Consider the following 19,365-nt stretch of genomic DNA (forward strand, 5'->3'; position numbering starts at 1 on the left):
TATTCCAGGCTTCCCTTCATAGGGTGGGGACAGTGCTCCAAAGATAGTTAAAGGTTGAAACACTATTGTGCTGTGAATGGATTTAAACATCCACTGCAGGAAAATGCTTCCACTCCTAGAACTTTCCCTTTTTCAGGTCATCATCAGAACGCAGAAATAAGGCCACTTTTGAAAGTTCATCCTGAACCCTTTGAGTTCCTTAACTTAGCTGCTAAAAGCTGAATAACCATTTGCTGAATAGCTCTTTAACAGAAAGAGTAGGGGAAAGGTTATATCACCTTAGATACCAAATGCCTTATGTGAGACTGTATATATCGGTTTGTAGTTAATTGTAGTGGTCTCACTGTTGATTTTGTTTTCCACTTTATCTCTAGCTTGTGATCCCTGAAAGCAAAGACCACATCTGAGATCCCAACACCTAAGATCATATTATCTAGCCTAAAATAAGTGTCCAAAAAAATGTCTGAGTGGATGAATGATTCTACCTGAGACTATATTCTTGAAGGTTAGATGATCACTTATTTGTTTGTTTTGTATTTATCCTTCAGTGTGGTACGTAGGACATTAGTTAATAAGCAGTGGGAATCCAATAAATGTTGACTGATCTAGAAGGAAATATTTGAGGAAGGCACACTGTTGATAGACCTCTGTGTTCCCTTAAAAGTAAGAGGACTACTAAAGGTTCTTTATACAGTTTGGTTTCAGATTTGAGTTTCAGTTCTGCTACTTACTGGCTCAACGTGGCTTTGGATGAGTCAGTTTCCTCACCTCAGTGATGGAAGTAAGAATTAATTACCTCACAGTGTAGTAAGTGAAGATCAAACAAGAGCATCTGTTAAAACACTGAACTGTAAGACACTACATATAAAATGAAGTTATCACTGTTATTTATAGGTGTTGGTGATTAGGAAACATATTGATGTCTTTAACAGGCAGCACTGGCTTGTTAAAGAGTTTTTGCAGGGTTTTCACTGCTGAGTAGTTAGAACTCTGATAGAATAAGCTCAGTATTTCCTGACTTTTAACTTTTAAGTGATTTATTCTGTCTTCATTGCTATATGGAGATGAGAGGGAGCTGAGGCCTAGTGGTAGCGTGCTTGCCTAGCATGCATGAAGCCCTGGGTTCAATTCCTTGGTACCACGTAAACAGAAAAATGCAGAAGTAGCACTGTGGCTCAAGTGGTAGGGTGCTAACCCTGAGCCCAGAGAAGCTCAGTGACAGAGCCCAGGCCCTCAGTTCAAGCCCTAGGACAAGCAAAAATTAAATAAAAATACTTTGCATATGTACCAGTTGGCCATTTAGCTGATGGGAGTGTTATTCTTCAAAGGAGCTTTGTGCTTCTTCTTCTTTTCTCTGTTCTGTTTTGTTTTCTTGTTTTCCTATACTATGAGTTTAAGGGGCTTTGAGATAGATAGCTGAGGTGAGGAATTCCTCAGAGTAAGTGCGTAAGTACCCCGAGGTTGCCAAATCTTTTCCCTCCTGGAATCCTTTTCCTGTCAGCAGTATTTCAGATAGAGAGCAAATAGTTTCTTTGGGAATCATGAGACTCTTACTTCCATATAACTACCAAAAAAAGCCAGAAGTAGAGCTGTGGCTAAAATAGTAGAATGCTAGCTTTCAGCAAAAAGCTCAGAGACAATAAAAGAAAAAAGAAAAAGGGGGGCTGGGAAGTTGGCTCAGTGGTAGAGTGCTTTCCTCGTATGCATGAGGCCCTAGGTTCAATTCCTTAGCACCACATAAACAGAAAAAAGCCAGAAGTGGCGCTGTGGCTCAAGTGGTAGGGTGCTATCCTTGAGCTGAAGCGCTCAGGGACAGTGCCCAGGCCCAGAGTTCAGGCCCCACAACCAATAAAAAAAGAGAGAGAGAAGAAAAGAAAAAGGAATTGGATAGAGCTGACAGAAAACATGGGTGGGGGGCTGGGAAGGTGGCTCCGTGGTAGAATGCTTGCCTTGAAATGTATGAGGCCCTCAGTTTGATTCCTCAGCACCACATAAGCAGAAAAGGCCGGAAGTTAGGCTGAGGCTCAAGTAAGTGGTAGAGCACTAGCCTACAGCTGAAGAGCTGAGAAACAACACCCAGGCCCAGAGTTCAGGCCTCATGATCGACAAAAAAAAAATCATGATGGGTGGAGCTGGGGAGCTTTTTGATGAGTGGTGCCTATGTTCTAGCCATGATCAATTTCTAGAAAATGTTGTCCTTCTGTATCCATTATTAACATAGTATTGCCTTCTTTCATGTATCACCTTCTCAAAATTGTTGATTCAGGATGCTTTGGGGGGGGGGGGGGCGGGTCCGGTCGTGGGGCCTGAACTCTGGGCCTGGGCGCTGTCCCTCAGCTCTTCAGCTCAAGGCTAGCACTCTACCACTTGAGCCACAGCGCCACTTCCGGCTTTTTTCTTATGTGGTGCTGAGGAATCGAACCCAGGGCCTCGAGCATGCAAGGCAGGTGCTCTACCACTGAGCCAACTTCCCAGTTGATTCAGGATGCTTGTTGAGCATTTTAATACAAGTTTTAAGCATTTTAACTGTTAGAAAAAGAGAAACAAGACTTTGTTTTTACTTAGATACCTTTTCATTAATTTATGACCTTAAGGTTTTTTTATTGTGAAAATACTGTACAGAGGGGTTACAATTACATGAGCAAGGTAATGAGTACATTTCTTATCATTATTGCCGCCTCCTTTGTTTCCCCTTACCATCCCTGCCTTCCCATCCCCTCCCCCCAGTTTATGACTTTTTTGTTTGTTTGTTTTGGTTGGTAGTGGGGCTTGAACTCTGGGCCTGGGCGCTGTCCTTAGCTCTTCAGCTCAAGGTGAGCACTCTACCACTTGAGCCACAGTGCTACTTCTGGTTTTCTCATGGTTAATTGGAGATAAGAGTCTCACAGTATTTCCTGCTTGGGCTGGCTTTGAACCATGATCCTCAGATCTCAGCCCTTCTGAGTAACTAAGATTACAGACATGAGCCACTGGGGCCTGGCAATTTATGACTTTTAAACATAACCACTAAAATAAGTTTTTGTCCAATTGTATGGTTTTACGTCTTGTTGGAGGATTATACTCACTTCCTAGAAACCTACACTTTTGTTAGTTCAGTGATTTAAAGTTTTGTCGAATACCTACTACATGAATAGGTATTATACAGAGTGAGATACCAAAGATAAATGAAGCATAGAGAAGAGGATTCAGGTGCAGTAAGAGTTGGGGGCGGGGGGGGGGGGTGCTGGGAAAGTGGTTCAGTTGTAGAGTGCTTGCCTTGCATGCATGAGGCCCTGGGTTTGATTCCTTAGCACCACATAAGCAGAAAAAAACAGAAGTGGCACTGTGGCTCAAGTGGTAGTGTGCTAGCCTTGAGCTGAAGAGCTTGAGGGACAGTGCCCAGGCCTAGAGTTCAGGCCCCACAACCGACCAAAAAAAAGTTTGAGCAGCACAGAAGTGCTATGAGTAACAATAGTACTGTCATAGAAAGCCTGGAGAGAATCCTGATATGAGACAACTCGAGAGATAAGGAGTTTTCCAAGTGAAAGAGTTGGAGAAGACATGCATGAATGTAGAATGTGGCACTGGAATGAGTGGAGACACAGAGGTGAGAGATGGTATCATCAGTGTTAGGAGTCAGCAGACTGATGGAGCAAAGAGACAGGGTCCTGATTACAAGGCTGAAATATGAAGGAGCTTGAAATTTATCTTATAATGGATGGGGGGAAATGCCATTGAAGGATTTTTAAGCAGGAGAGTAATATGATTAGATGGAGTTGGGGGGTTGAAACAGTCTTATATAGTACAAGATGGCCTGAAACTTTCTATCTCCTGCCTTAGGCTACTGCACCTTGTTCCAGATTGTATTTTGTTTTGTTGGCAGTCCTGGGGTTTGAGCTCAGGGTTTAATGCTTGCTAAGTAGGAACTCTACTACTTAAGTGTTGTTTTAACCCTTTTTGCTTTAGTTATTTTCTAGGTAGGATCTCACCTGTTCTCCCCTGCCCCCCAACCCCAATGGCTGGGGTGGCAGGTGAACACTATTATGCACAGCTTTTGTTGTTGTTGAAATGGGATCTTAACTCAGACCTTCCCATCTCCTCCTCCTGTATGTTAGATAAATCATTCTGCCAACAGTAATAGTGATAAAGGAAGAATAAAGAGTGGTATAGTGATTGTTCACTTCTTGGTGAAAGATCTAAGCCCATACTGCCTTGCTTTCATATAATGTAGGATATCCTGGTACAGTGCCAATGGGCAGATGAAAAGAAATGATGAAAAACAGAATCAGAAGTGACAGCCTTCAGGGTTAATTTTAATATGACAGCTGCTGAAGCATAGCCGTCTTTAGGCCTTTGAAAATAATTTTATCAGTTAGTATGCAACCTGTTACAGAAATTCATTGGAGAAAACCAGGGAAGATTTTACAAGTAACACTCACCTGTGGTCCTCTAGGACTTGGAGACCTGTCCCAACAGACCACTGTATCTCCAGTTTCCTGTTTCCTGGTGAGCATCCTCTTGAGATTCCACTAAGGAAACAGAGGAAGGGAAGCAATGAACTGTGAAGATTTGGTGAGCATTTGACATTTATGCTCAGGGGTCTAGGGAAGCATGGCAGAGCAAGAAAAAGGAACATTTGTCAGACCAAGTATAGTTTTAGGTAAATAGTAAAATAGCATATCATTAAATCCTAAGACTTAAAGGATAGTCCTATTTTAAAATGTGTGTGTATATACACACATGAATTCCTGCACTTTTCCTCTTCTTACTGTTTGAAGTACTGACCCCCCCCTTCAAGAACTTAAGCATAAATATAACCTTACATTATATTATTTGTACATTCTGTACATTATTTGTTTTCAGACTTTGATGCCCAACAGAATCATTTTAAGGGCTTGCTTATTAAGCAAAAATTGTTAAGCCTAAATTCTAGAGTTTCTGGGTCAGTTGATCTGGCATGGCCTCATAATTTGCATTTCTATTAAATTCTCAGGTGCTTCTACTACAGCTAAACTGAGGACATTTTGAAAACAAAGTGCCTGTTGTATAGGCAATGTAATTATAACCCTCTGAGGAGTTAATAAAGTAATAAAGTCTCATATAGCTCTTGATATAATTTTAATGGAAATCAATGGCCTAGAGGATCTGTAAGGCCCAGCCCTACACACCTCTGGTTTTGATTCAGTCTTTGCTTCCTCAGTAACTACTATGTACACAACTTATATATTACAAAGATACAAAGAGGGAAGCAATGCAATAGTGTCTTCTAATAAAAAAGATGACTGTCATGCAAGGCAAAATATAAGTGCCAAAGGAAAACTAAACTAAATTCAACAACTGGCACAGGAGGAACTGATCATCTTTTGCTACATAACAAGTTACCCCAAAACTCAGTGTCTTGAAAAAAGATAGTAGTTATTATCTGTCAGAATTCTCAGGGTTACTGGGCTCACCTGAGTAATTTTTTGTTCCACATGTTGGCTAGGACTACAGTTATTTGGAGGCTGGACTAAGCTGGGTATGTCCAAGATGACTGACTGACTCATCACAGTAAGTGGTGCAACTGCTTGGCTTGACAGTTCAGCAGCTGAAGCTGATGATTGGAGCCCCAAGTCTCCTCCATATGGCATCTTACAGCATCACAACAGGGCCCTGAGATGGAACATTCCAATCATATAAAGTATAATCTACAGGAAGTGGTGTTGTGGCTCAAGTGGTAGAGCGCTCGCCTTGAGCTGAAGAGCTCAGGGATAGCGCCCAGGCCCAGAGTTCAAGCACCATGACTGACAAAAAAAAAAGTATCATCTACTGTTCTCTTAAGGCTTGGGCTTGGAAGTTGCAACATACCACATCTGCTGCATTCTTTTGGTCACAGCAAGTTAAAAGATGAGCCCAATTCAAGAGGAGAATGGACTACCTGTGAATAGGGAATGGAACAGACTTTGCAAACATTAAATATACCACAAGCTGAATGGAGCAAACCTCCATAGCTTTCCTAGAGGAAGGGTATTCCAAAGAAAGAATTAACAAGTCTTTGATTTAACTAGGGAGAAGGCACCTGAAGGAGGCCTAGGAACATGGATGAGGCTTTGTGATAGGACTTCCAACAGTATGGAAGACCTCTTGGTGATTTTATTGGCATGGTACAGAAGAATGTGAGCATGACTGTTCAGCCTCCAAACTTGTGGGATTATATTGTTTTGTGGGTGGTTGTTGTTGTTTTGTTGTTGTTGTTGCCTGTTCTGAGGCTTGAACTCAGGATCTGGGCACTGTCCCTGAGCCTTTGGCTCAAGGTTAGCAATCTACTACTTGAGCCACAGCCCCACTTCCAGCTTTTTTTAAATAACCAGTCCTGTGACTTGAACCTTGGGTATAAGGTCTGTCCCTGAGCTTCTTTTGCTCAGGCTAATTCTCTACCACTTGGTCACAGCGCCACTTCCTGCTTTTTCTGAGTAGTTTATTGGAGATTAGAGTCTCATAGACTTTCTTGTCCAGGCTGGTTTCAAACTGTGATCCTCAGATCTCAGCCTCCTGAGTATGAGGCTAGGATTACAGGAGTGAGCCACCAGACCCCGCCTTTTTTTTTTTTAAATAGTTAAGATAGGAGCCTCATAGACTTTCCTGCCCTGGCTAGCTTTGAACTGCAATCCTCAGATCTCAATTTCCTGATTAGCTAGGATTACAGGCATGAGTCACCAACACCTAGTTCCAAACTAATTCCTTATGCCTTTTCCTATAAGCCCAGTTATAGATTTGGCTTCCCTTGCTGAACTGTGAGAATGAATGCTCATTCCTTAGGGGATTATAAATGTTGCTTTTTTAAAAAGTGATTGTTTTATTATCTTCTTTTTTTTTAGGTAGAGTCTTGCTTTGTAACCCAGTCTGGCTTCAAACTCCTGCCTCAGCCTCCCAAGTACTGGGATTACCCACTGCTACCACGCCCTGAGTAGGCATTTTGAAGGATGACAGAACTCTAGCAGTGCTTCAGTAGTTTCTAGCAACTAAAATAGGTTAGGGACATGCAGCTTATGCCAGACTTACCTAAACCCCAAACTTTTTCCTGCTGCCTCCAAGGGTTAGTTACTTAGTCTTGCCCTTGTCTTTTCCCCACAGTAACCCTCCACTGAGTGAAGAGATGTTGCCTCCTGGGGAGTGGATGTGTCACCGGTGCACTGTTCGCCGAAAGGTAATAATGCTGCTTTCAGAAGGCTTTGCTCGGGATGCTAGATCTTGAGTGCTGATATTCTAGAGCTAAGATGGCCTGGCCCTGAGGCATTTTATCCCTTCTTGTCTTTTCCAGCCCTGGAATCACCCTACTCTCCCAATGGTGACTGTTTGGAATCCAGTAGGGCCTAAAAATCCAAACATGGGCTACTGAAGAGGGCAGAAGAGGTGTGTTCATTTACCGAGCCATGTTTAGTCACTAGTGACAGGAATAGTCTGATCTTATTGACCTTGTAGTGGCCTGACTGTGGCAGCATTATCCATGGCTCGAAAGAATGATTTTTTTTTTCTCACCCAAAAGCAAATAAGTCACTGGTCTCCAGAGGTTTGACCAGTTGTATTAGTGGATAGGATTTTTAATCCATTTGTACCCCAGCTGGCTAATCTCTTTAGCTCCTTTTCCCTTAGCTTTGATAAATTCAGTACTGGCTGAATTATAAACATGGTTCATTATTTTCTACTCTGAAATTTTTATGGGAAACCAGAACTAAATTCTCTTATCAAAAAAGGAAGTAAGTATGTTTCCACCCAGATTATATTTCCCCCTTTCCCCCAACTTTCAAATTATAGGCTAAGGAATCACATTTGTCCATGAATTGTAAAACTATACCTTGCTCTACACACACACACACACACACACACACACACACACACACACACACACACACACACACACACACACACACACACACACACACACACACACACACACACACACACACACACACACACACACACACACACACACACACACACACACACACACACACATTATGCACACATTAAACACCAGGCAACTTTATTTTGACATCATTGCTGTTTTCCTGGCCCTTGAACATGATGTCACAATGAATGATGACTTCCTTGATTGCAGAAACAGGATGAGGAGATGACTCAGAGATTGTGGTTTAGTGTGTATAACAGAGGCCTTTAAAAAGAAGGTAAACAATTTGGCAGACATTTTTCTGATATGGGTTCTCATTAAAAAGCAACCCAGAGTCAAGTCAGCCACCTAACCACAGCTGTAGTTAGTTTCTTCTAATGTCCATTAACTGGACTAATCTCTTATCCTGTGCACTAAGTTGCTTTCCTAGGCATCCCCAGTTTGATTAGAGTAGGACCAGACCTGTCATCCAAGAGTTCTTTCAGAAACTTGTCATATAAAGAAGGTAGGCCTACGGGCTAGGAAGGTGGCTCAGTGGTAGAGAGCTTGCCTTGCATGCATGAGGCCCTGGGTTCGATTCCTCAGCACCACATAAGCAGAAAAAGCCAGAAGTGGCACTGTGGCTCAAGTGGTAGCACGCTCGCCTTGAGCTGAAGAGCTGAGGGACTGCAGAGTTCAGGCTCCACAACCAACAAAAAAACAAAAAGGAAGGTGAGCCTAAAAGGATGATGAGCCCCTGAAGGAGGAGAGTTGAAAAAAGGAATTAACGTTGTATTAGTATTGGGTCTCCATTTTAGAAAAGAAGAAACCACGACTGAGAATGAGGAATAACTTTCTCAAAGATTCCAAGGAATTGAAGCAAATTCTATCTCATTCTCAAGCTCTGTTATTTCTTCATCGATTTTATAGAAACAGAACTACATGCTAAGAATTACAGTATACATTTTATAACACAGGGTGATTCTGAAATGTTATTCTGACCTGCTTTCACATGGATCTCTTTGCCAACTGGTGCCATATCTGCCTTTTCCATCTCTACCATACCACTCTTCTTTGGCCTCTTGTAATTTATTCAAAATGATACGCCCTCTGGGCCTCATCTACCTCTTATGATTAGTTCTTATGTATGATTTCTAGTGGAAGCTAGGTCTTAACCCAGCTAAAAGCCATCCTTTCATATGTCAGACATGCTTTATCTCTACCATATATCTATCGGAGCAAGATTTTACTGGTCTCACTTTGTAGATAGAGAAAATTCTGTACCATCAGCCTGAGTCACCCAAGATCAAAGAAAATAAATTGGCAGAACTGGGACAAAATCTCACAGCTCCGACTGGGACCAGTGTTAAACTTCCCATAATCCCTCTGTTTGAATTTGTGGAGTAAAATCTGTTTCCCACTTTTTAAGAAATGTTCCTTTCAGAGTTCTTAGGTAAAATGAAAACACTAGAAACCACAATTCTTAGACACTATGCTTGAAATACAGTTGCCTTCCACAGTAACACTCAACCTCCCTGAAAAAAAGGAGGTCTACTGGCCTATTTCACCTTTCATCTTTACTTTGGTAAACTTTTTTATTTTGAGCAAAAGTCAGGATGCTTCAAGACAATCTCACTTTGTTATTTTCACTGTTTGTTCTGTGTTCCTTTCTTAGCCTTTTGCCTGTACCATGTATCATATGTCATATGATAAGTTAGAGTTAATGATGTAGAATTTGTATAACTGTTTCTAACTTTACGTGTTTTTGGTAATTCCCTACTGTAATAGTTTTCCCAGCTTTAATTAGTCTTACAGGTGTATCAACATAAATAGACCAGTGTCTCAGTTCCTAGGTAGATGATTCTGGGATATGGAAGAGATTTTTGTGATTTTGGTTAGTGATCTATCTAGCAGGACATTGTACACCCATCTCTTTCTGTTTTGTGGTACTTTTCATGATGGGCCCACCTATTCATTTGCACAGAAACGAGAGCAGAAAAAGGAGCTGGGTCATGTTAATGGACTGGTGGACAAATCTGGCAAACGGACTACATCCCCCAGCAGTGACACTGACTTGTTGGACAGATCAGCTAGCAAAACTGAACTCAAGGCCATTGCCCATGCCCGGATCCTGGAAAGGAGAGCCAGCCGGCCTGGCACCCCCACATCCAATGCCAGCACCGAGACCCCCACTTCTGAGCAGAACGACGTTGATGAGGACATCATTGACGTGGATGAGGAGCCAGTAGCAGCAGAGCCGGACTATGTGCAGCCTCAGCTGAGGCGGCCTTTTGAGCTGCTGATTGCTGCCGCCATGGAGCGGAACCCCACACAATTTCAGTTGCCCAATGAACTGACTTGTACCACTGCACTACCAGGTTAGCTACACCATCATCATATCTCCTCTCCCATCCCAGTCTCCCTAGGGGATTATTTTCTAGCAAAAGAGCAGTGTTGCCTGCAGAATAACTTGACTGTGTAGCCATTGTCTTACCTCCCCATTTCTGGTTTTAACTGTAGAGGTCTTTGAAGGTTTTAACTATTGTAATAGGCACTCAATTTTACTCCATTTTCTGAATCTTGACTGCTCCCCTGCCCCTTCCCAATATTATCTCCTTTTTTAAAAATAGACATTACATCCACAGGGTTCAAAAACTTAAAATACAAGCTAGATGTAGTAATGCATGCCTGTTATCCAACTATTGAAGTACAAGGATTGAAAAGTTCAAGGCCAGTGTGAGCTACACAGCAAGCCCGTCTCATTTTTAAATTAATAGTATCAGCTGATACATAGGAATATAGCTCAGTTGTAGAGTATTTACATGGCATGTGATTCACAAGGCCATGGGTTTCTTTCACTGGAGAAAAAAAGTAAAATACAAAGGCTTACAGCGAAAATTTTCTCTTTTATTCCCATGTCTCCCTTTCATACCTTTCGCAGATAACCATTGGTTGGTTCTTAAAATGGATCCTAGAGTTTTCTGTGCATGTATAAGCAAATACAGAAATATGCTTGTATTGTCCCTTAAATAACATACTAGATATACTGTTCTATACTTTTTTTAAAACTTAACAATATATTCTAGAGATCTTAACATATTATTATAGAATTTCCTCAGTTTTGTTTTGTTTGGGTTCTATAGTAGTCCATTGTACAGGTGTGCCATCATTAATCTGGCCAGTTTCCTCTTCCTTTTAATTGACATTGAAGTTGTTCCTGGTTTTTTGTTATTGATGTAGTGCTTCAGCAAATAACTCTGTAAATACACCATTGTATATATTTGTAGATGTGTGGGAATATATGTAAGATTAATTCCTAATAGAATTTCTGGGTTAGAGTTCTTATTGGTAGATAATTATCAAATTGTCCTTTCTAAAGAAAAAAGAGTCATGGCTTCTATTTGGTACATAAAGGTTCTTGAGCTTAGTTTTTCTTCCAAGAAAACAAAGTTGGAGCTGGGCACTAGTGGCTAATGCCTGAAATCCTGGCTACACAGAATGCTGAAAGCTGAGGACTGTGGTTTGAAGCCAGCATGGGCAGTAATGTCATTAATAATACTAGGTAGAGTGTGGTAGAGTATCAGCTGTGAGCAAAAAATGGTGAATGCGAGTTCAAGCTCTGGCACCAGAACAGGAAAAGGAAAGAAAATTGGAAGATACAGTTAAAAGATACAGTTGAAATCAAGGCTTTTCTGATTTTTATTAAAATGTGGTAAAAAGCAGTCTTTTCCTCAGCTACTTCCACAGAATAATTCTTGACCCTTTGACTTGAGCATTTATATTTATTAGATTTCCAGAATTTAACCTAGGTTTCTAATCACTTCATGGTTGTAAAACAATGATTCTGCTACAAAACAGGTGATTTATGCTCATAGTTATCACTTATGTCAAACGTCTCCTTTTTTTTTTCCCTCTTTCCTATTCTTTTTTTCTCACTTGCTATCAGCCCTGCAGGCCTCAGAAAGGATCCATCTCTGGGCCATGGCACATGTTTTTGCTAAGATCTGTTCCTTTCACTTATGTTATTTCCATATTCCAGGCAAGAAACTCTGAAGCCAGGGACAGTTCAGCACCACCAATCTCTTTTCTAGGTTCTAGCAAGAGAAGAAGAAAGGAGGAAACCACAGGGAAAAATGTTAAGAAGACACAGCATGAGTTAGATCACAATGGTCTGGTTCCCTTACCGGTCAAAGTCTGCTTCACATGTAACAGGTATTTTCTTCTCTACAAAGGGACTCTTCTATATTCAGCAAATGATACATTTTCTCTCTTTGGTTACCAGTTCCAAACCATATGTATTAAATGTGTACAATGCATATTCTGATAGTATGACTACAAAGAGACTAATTAATGGATCTAAAACTTTTGTGTTAATAATTCCTTGAAGAATCACAGTGAGCAAAATAAGCTGACTAAGAGTTCAAGTCCTGTTGACTATGTTGATAGACTGGAATAAAAAGAATTGGACTTAAACAGAAGCATGAGACCTTAAAGCTAGAAGAATTCTAGCCAGTAGTAACATAAGTCCTGAAAAAGGCAAAGTGTTTTTTGATAACTAAAGATGTTCTACAAGTAGTACAAGTGCCTATGATAGCTAGTATACATTGGACTGAGTAACTTCCAAAAACCCCTGGAATACCCTAATTTTATATTCCCTGAGACACTGATTTCCTTCAAATAGGACAGGGATCAGCTGCTTCAATTACAAAAGCTGGACTTGTTGCCTTGAGTTTATTAGGACTGTCTTATGGTCACAGTTGGATAGCAGGGGCAAATGGCTTTTTTTGGGGGGGGGTGCAGTCAGTCAGGGGACTTGAACTCTGGGCCTGGGCGCTGTCCCTCAGCTCTTCAGCTCAAGGCTAGCGCTCTACCACTTGAGCCACAGCACCACTTCCAGCTTTTTCTGTGGTGCTGAGAAATCAAACCCAGGGCCTCATCCAAACGAGACAAGCACTCTACCACTCAGCCACCTTCCCAGCCTGGTAAATGTCTATTTAAAAAATAATAGCTGGGTGCTAGTGGCTCACGCCTGTAATCCTAGCTACTCAAGGAGGCTGAGATCTTAGGATCACAGTTCAAAGCCAGCCTAGGCAGGAAAGCTCGTAAGACTCTTTATCTCCAATTAACCCCAGAAAACCAGAAGTGGCGCTGTGGCTCAAGTGGTAGAGCAGTTGCCTTGAGCTGAAGAGCTGAGGGACAGCGCCCAGGCCCAGAGTTCAAGCTCCACAACCAATGGGGGAAAAAAGATAATAATAAAGCATTTCTACTGGGCGCAGGTGACTCACACCTGTAAGCTTTGGCTACTCAGTACGCTGAGATTGAGAAAGTTCAAAGCCATCCCAGGCAGGAAAGTCCATGAGATGCTTAGCCCCAATTAACCACCAAAAAAGCCAGAAGTAGAACTGTGGGTCAAGTGGTAGGTAGAGTGCTAACCTTGAGTAAAAAGAAGTTCAAGGAGGGCTGGGAAGGTGGCTCAGTGGTAGAGCACTTGCCTTGCATGCCTGAGGCCCTGGGTTCGATTCCTCAGCACCACATAAGCAAAAAGAAAAAAGCCGGAAGTGGCGCTGTGGCTCAAGTGGTAGAACGCTAGCCTTGAGCTGAAGAGCTGAGGGACAGCGCCCAGGCCCAGAGTTCAGGCCCCACGACCGGACCAAAAAAAAAAAAAACAAAAAAAAAAGAAGTTCAAGGATAGTGCCCAGGCCCTAAATTCAAGCCCCAGAAACAGCACAATTTTTTAAAAATGTATTCCAAAGCCAGATGCCAATGGCTTACACTTATAATCCTAACTGTTCAAGAGGCCAAGATCTGGAGGGCCGTGCACTTTAAAGCCATCCCTAGCAGAAAATCTAACTAGGAGGTATGGTTCAAGGGGTAGTACCCCAGCCAAGCAAACAAGCTGAGCAACTATGAGACCCTGAGATCAAACTCTGGTACAAAAAAAGAAGTTCCACCAGGAACCAGTGGCTCATTCTTGAAATTCCTGTAATTCTAACTCTAGCTACTCAGGAGGCAGACAGAGGGAAGATTGTAGTATGAGGCCAACCCAGGTAAAAAGTTAGTAAGACTATCATCTCAACCAATTGCTAGGCATATGCCTATGTGCAAGTCTGAGATTGAAAGGATCTTGGTCTTGAGGCCAGCCTAGGGGATCCACCCCCTACACACATATCTTAGCTATGGTGGGAAGTATAAATAAGATTGCCATGCAGACCATCCAGCACAAAAAGTGAGACCCTGTCTCAAAGATAACCAGAGCTAGCTGGGTGCCGGTGGCTCATACCTGTCATCCTACCCATGAGGCTGAGATCTGCGGATCACGGTTCAAAGCCAGCCTGGGCAAGGAAGTCCCTGAGACTTTTATCTCCAATAAACCACCAGAAAACCGGAAGTGGCATTGTGGCTCAAGTGGTAGAGCACTAGCCTTGAGCTGAAGAGCTGAGGGACAGTGCCCAGGCCCAGAGTTCAAGCCCCATGACCGACAAAAAAAAAAAGATAAGAGCTAAAAGGACTGGAGGAGTGGCTCAAGTGGCACATGACCTGCCTAACAAGTATGAAATCCTGAGTTTAAACCCCAGTACCACCAAAAAAAAAAAAGTTCCACAGCAAAAAACTTTTAGGAAACTAGAGAATAGTGCATTAAAACTCAGTCATCAGCCACCATCAGTGGCTCAAGCCTATTGTCCTAGCCACTCAAGAGGCTGAGATTTGAACTCCAACTCCAGCCTAGGCAGAAAAATTCCCAAGACTATTATCTCCAGTTAACCAACACAAAGCCAGAAGTAAGGGTAGAATGCCCTCCTTGAGTGAAAAAACTTAAGCAAGAGGGTGAGGGCCTGAGTTCAAGCTTTAGTACTGGCACCCAGAATTAAAAAAAAAAAAAAAAGTCAAGACAAACTGTGGTTCTAGTGCATCTGAGGAACCTTAAGAATATTGTGTTTATGGGGCTGGGAAGGTGGCTCAGTGGTAGAGCGCTTGCCTTGCATGCATGAGGCCCTGGGTTCAATTCCTCAGCACCACATAAGCAAAAAGAAAAAAAGCCAGAAGTGGTCCTGTAGCTCAAGTGGTAGAGTGCTAGCCTTGAGCTGAAGAGCTGAGGGACAGCGCCCAGGCCCAGACTAAAGGCCACACACTGGACCCAAAAAAAAAAAAAAGAATATTGTGTTTACAAATTATATTTAGAGCCAAGCACCAGAGGCTCACATCTGTAATCTAAGATACGCCTAGGACCCAACCTAGGCAGGAAAGTCTTTTAGACTCTGATCTCCAATTAATCACCAAAAGGCTGGATAGAGAGCTATGGCTCCAGTGGTAGAGCGCTAGTCTTGACTAAAAAGGCTCAGAGAGGGGCTGGAAATGTGGCTTAGTGGTAGAGTACTTTCTAGCATGCAGGAATCCCTGGGATTCCTCAGAACCATATAAACAGAAAAGGCCAAAAGTTGTTCTATGGCTCAAATGGTAGAGTGCTAGACTTGAGCATAAAAAGAAGCTCAGGCACAGTGCCTAGGCCTTGAGTTCAAGCCCCAGGACTGAAGGCTCAGAGACAGCACACAGGTACTGAGTTCAAGCACCAAGACCAATACACACACACACAATTGTATTTGACATTTTGCTTAAGCCCCTTCCTTACATGAATACATAGCACAATCATTTTCTACATACCTCACCAGTTGTTAGTTCTGCCAACCAGTCGTGAAAGGTTTCAGAAAGGTTGCTAGTGGTTTTTTAATGAGGTAGATGTTTTCTAGAAAGATCAGAGCAGAGTTGGCCATCCTCCAGTAAGTATTATACATTGATCACTCTTGCTCTGACAGCCACTTTAAGCATACTCTAAATGAATGGTCACATCCCCACAAGACACATTCCTCTTAAAAGTGAAAGTAATGGAGAGCTTAATGATAGCCTTCTAATTTATCTGTCTTACTGATCAGGAATGTAACTAAACCATTGTGGGAAGGGTATATGGAAGAATATTGTTAAGATTAAGCAGGAATTATTATTCTTCAGTGCAACCTTCTTGCTATATCTTGCCACAAAAATTACACACACACATACCCAGGGTTATATATTTATATGTAGTGGGGAGAGAGCTAAATAAGTGGTAGACTTGTTTAGCAAGCACAGGACTTAAGTTCAAACACCAGCACCACACACACACAAAAATTAAGGTTGGGAATATGGCTTAGTGGTAGAGTGCTTGCTTAGCATGCATGAAGCCCTGGGTTCAAATACTCAGTACCACATAAACAGAAAAAGCCAGAAATGGTGCTGTGACTCAAGTGGTAAGTGCTAGGCTAGAGCACAGTCTCAACATCAGAGCCCAGGCCTTGAGCTCATGCTCCAGGTCTGGCCTAAATAAATAAATAAATAAATTTTTAAAATATAGTTTGTTGCCAGGAACTGGTGGCTCATGCCTATAATCCTAGCTACTCAGGAGGCTGAGATCTAAGGGTCACAGTTCAAAACTGCCTAATGTCTGTGAGACTCTTATCTCCAGTTAACCACCAGAGAACCGAAAGTGGATCTATAGCTCAAAAGGGTAGAGTACTATCCTTGAGCAAAAAAAAATCTCAGGGATAACACTCAGGCCGAGATCAAGCTCTATGACCAACAAAAAAATACATAAATATATTTGTTTTGTTTTTACACAGGAGTTGCCGAGTGGCCCCTCTCATCCAGTGTGACTATTGCCCGCTCCTGTTTCATATGGACTGCCTCGAGCCACCGCTCACTGCCATGCCCCTGGGCAGATGGATGTGTCCAAATCACATTGAACATGTGGTGGTAAGCATAGCAGCATCTTATCAGTCCTTTACAGGCACAGCTGAGGTGTAGATGGACTGATTACAACATTGAAAGCATATGATGGTCTGCTTTATGCCATAGTTCACTCTGATCTCACAGATGCTAGTTTCATGCAGACCATTCTACTCAGTTCTGTTTTGACATGCCTCAGCTATGCATTTTGCCTTTTCCTACAGTATCTTGTTTTGTTTGCACATGCAGATTTAACCCACTAGTGCTTAGTTGTTTGAATTAAACAATTGATGTTACAGCCCTAAAGGGAATCAATCCAATTTTAAGGAAATAAATGGTTGGCTAGCTGGAATACACATGTCCTAAACAGCCAGTAAGTTAAGTTCTTCGCATCTATCTATCCTTTTTTTTCTCTCTCTTTTTTTTTTAATCAGTTGTAGGGCTTGAACTCTGTGCCTGGGCACTGTCCTTCAGCTCTTCAGCTCAAGGCTAGTGCTCTACCTCTTGAGCAGCAATGCCACTTCTGGTTTTCTGCTGGTTTATTGGAGATAAGAGTCTCACAGATTTGCTGCCTCGGCTGGCTTTGAACCTCGATCCTCAGATCTCAGCCTCTTGAGTAGCTAGGATTACAGGCGTGAGCCAGCGATGCCCCACTTATCTATCCTTTTTTTTTTAATCTTGTCAGTACTGGAAATTGAATCAGAGCCTTAGAGTTTCTATGCAAGCACTCTACTCCTTAAGCCACATCCCTATCTCTTTTATTGTTTTTTAGTTCTGGAGATACAGTGTTATGAACTTTGCCCACCTGACCTTAAATTCAAGATCCTCCTGCTTTTGCCTCCCACTTAGCTGGATTATAAACATGCACCACAACACCTGACCTTTCCTTTCTCTGACTTTAATTCTTTATAGCTACCTATAATAGGTATTGAATAAGTAAGTTGTTGAATGAATGAATGAACAAAGAAACTAATATGGCCCAAGCCTTGAGGGAGGAAAACAAGGGAGAGCACAAGACCTTAAGTTCAAACTGCAGTACCAACACACACACACACACACACACACACACACACACACACACACACACACAAAAAGAGGGCTGGGAAGGTGGCTCAGTGGTAGAGTGCTTGCCTCGCATACATGAGGCCCTGGGTTCGATTCCTCAGCACCACATAAACAGAAAAAGCCAGAAGTGGCGCTGTGGCTCAAGTAGTAGAGCACTAACCTTTAGCTGATAAGCGCAAGGAGAATGCCCAGGCTCAGAATTAGCCCCACGAAAGAAAGAGAGAGAGAGAGAAAGATAATGGGCCTGTGGCTCAAAGTAGTAGAGCACTAACCTTGAGCAAAAAGGCTCAAGGACAGCACTCAGGTCCTGAGTTCAAGCCCCACAACCAACCATCCCATCCCACTCATCCCCACATCTCAAAAAAATGAAGCTTTTCCCTGTGCTGGTATCTCATGCCTGTAATCCTAGCTACTCAAGGAGGCTGAGATCTGAGGGTCTCAGTTCAAAGCCAACCCATGCAGGAAAGTCTGTCTCTTTTCTCCAATTAACCACCAGAAAACCAGCAGTGGTGCTGTGGTTCAAAGTGGTAGAGTACTAGGCTTGAGTTTTTTGAAAAAGCACAGGAATAACACCCAGGTCCTGAGTTCAGGCCCCACGACCAACCAAAAAAATATAAATATAAGTAAAACTTATAAACTGCCTGAGTAGACCCTTTATTTTGAACCAAAGTGTGGGAGACCAGATAATCAAGAGCATAGTGGCAAAGTTGTTTTGTCTGTTTGCTTTCTGTAAGTCACTATTCTAAGAGGCCATCAAAGTTCTCCTTCCATGTAAGATGTTAGTTCCTATAATGCCTTAGTACCCTGGAGGCAGGAATCAGGCAGGACACACAGGATTCTGGCCCAACTAGACACAGCTCCTATGTAGAACACAGTTTACTACCTGTGAGAAAGTCCTTTTCTGGGAAGGGAGTCTGGGTCTCTGGAGGACCTCGGTCCGTATCTCTAAAATATGTAGTACTCTGTCATCTGACAGAGTACTCTAAGCTGAAGTAGAAGAGAATTAGGCAGAATTCTGAATGGCACTTAGCAAATTCCCTATTTGATATCTTCCTTATGCCTCACTGAGGGACATGAGTATACCAGGCAGGCACTGGGCCTGTGATCCTCATTATTCAGGAGCCTGAAATCTGAAAATCCTGGTTTGAAGCCAGTCTGAGACTCTTAACTCTAATATACTAATTCTTCTCCACTGGACTAGGTGGGGCTAAGGGGAGAGTACCATCTGTGTTGCTTTGTCCCTTCCTAGAAATGTTGATATTCTGGGCTGGGAAGGTGGCTCAGTGGTAGAGTGCTTGCCTTGCATGCATGAGGGCCTGGGTTCGATTCCTCAGCACCACATAAGCAAAAAGAAAAAAGCCGGAAGTGGCACTGTGGCTCAAGTGGTAGAGCGCTAGCCTTGAGCTGAAGAGCTAAGGGACAGCACCCAGGCCCATAGTTAAGGCCCCATAACTGGATCCCCACCCAAAAAAAAAAAAAGAAATGTTGATATTCTGTCTCACTGAAGAAATCCCCTTACATAGTTTAGAGCTTCTAGTTTTTTTGTTTTGTTTTGTTGCCAGTCCTGGGGCTTGAACTCAGGATCTGGGATCTGTCCCTGAGCCTCTCTATACTCAAGGCTAGCACTTCTACCACTTGAACCACGGTGCCACTTCTGGCTTTTTCCATTTATGTGGTACTGAGGATTTGAACCCAAGGTA

At 42.4% G+C, this 19,365-nt stretch overlaps 1 protein-coding gene across 2 annotated transcripts in view; it reads left to right on the forward strand.

Annotated features, from left to right (window-relative positions):
• Positions 1-19,365, forward strand: part of Phf12 (PHD finger protein 12) — a 49,329-nt gene that overhangs the window by 18,087 nt on the left and 11,877 nt on the right. For both annotated transcript variants that reach the window (XR_006149435.1, XM_042692617.1), the window contains exons 3-6: positions 7,093-7,165; positions 9,831-10,224; positions 11,938-12,058; positions 16,495-16,627. Coding sequence is in view for 1 of the 2 variants with exons in the window: in XM_042692617.1 (XP_042548551.1) it covers positions 7,093-7,165; positions 9,831-10,224; positions 11,938-12,058; positions 16,495-16,627 (721 nt within the window). In the remaining variant the exon portion in view is untranslated. The remainder of the gene's footprint in view (positions 1-7,092; positions 7,166-9,830; positions 10,225-11,937; positions 12,059-16,494; positions 16,628-19,365) is intronic.

The sequence above is a fragment of the Dipodomys spectabilis genome, unplaced genomic scaffold (genome assembly GCF_019054845.1).
Source record: "Dipodomys spectabilis isolate Male_0828 unplaced genomic scaffold, ASM1905484v1 ptg000004l, whole genome shotgun sequence".
NCBI classification, from domain to species: domain Eukaryota; kingdom Metazoa; phylum Chordata; class Mammalia; order Rodentia; family Heteromyidae; genus Dipodomys; species Dipodomys spectabilis.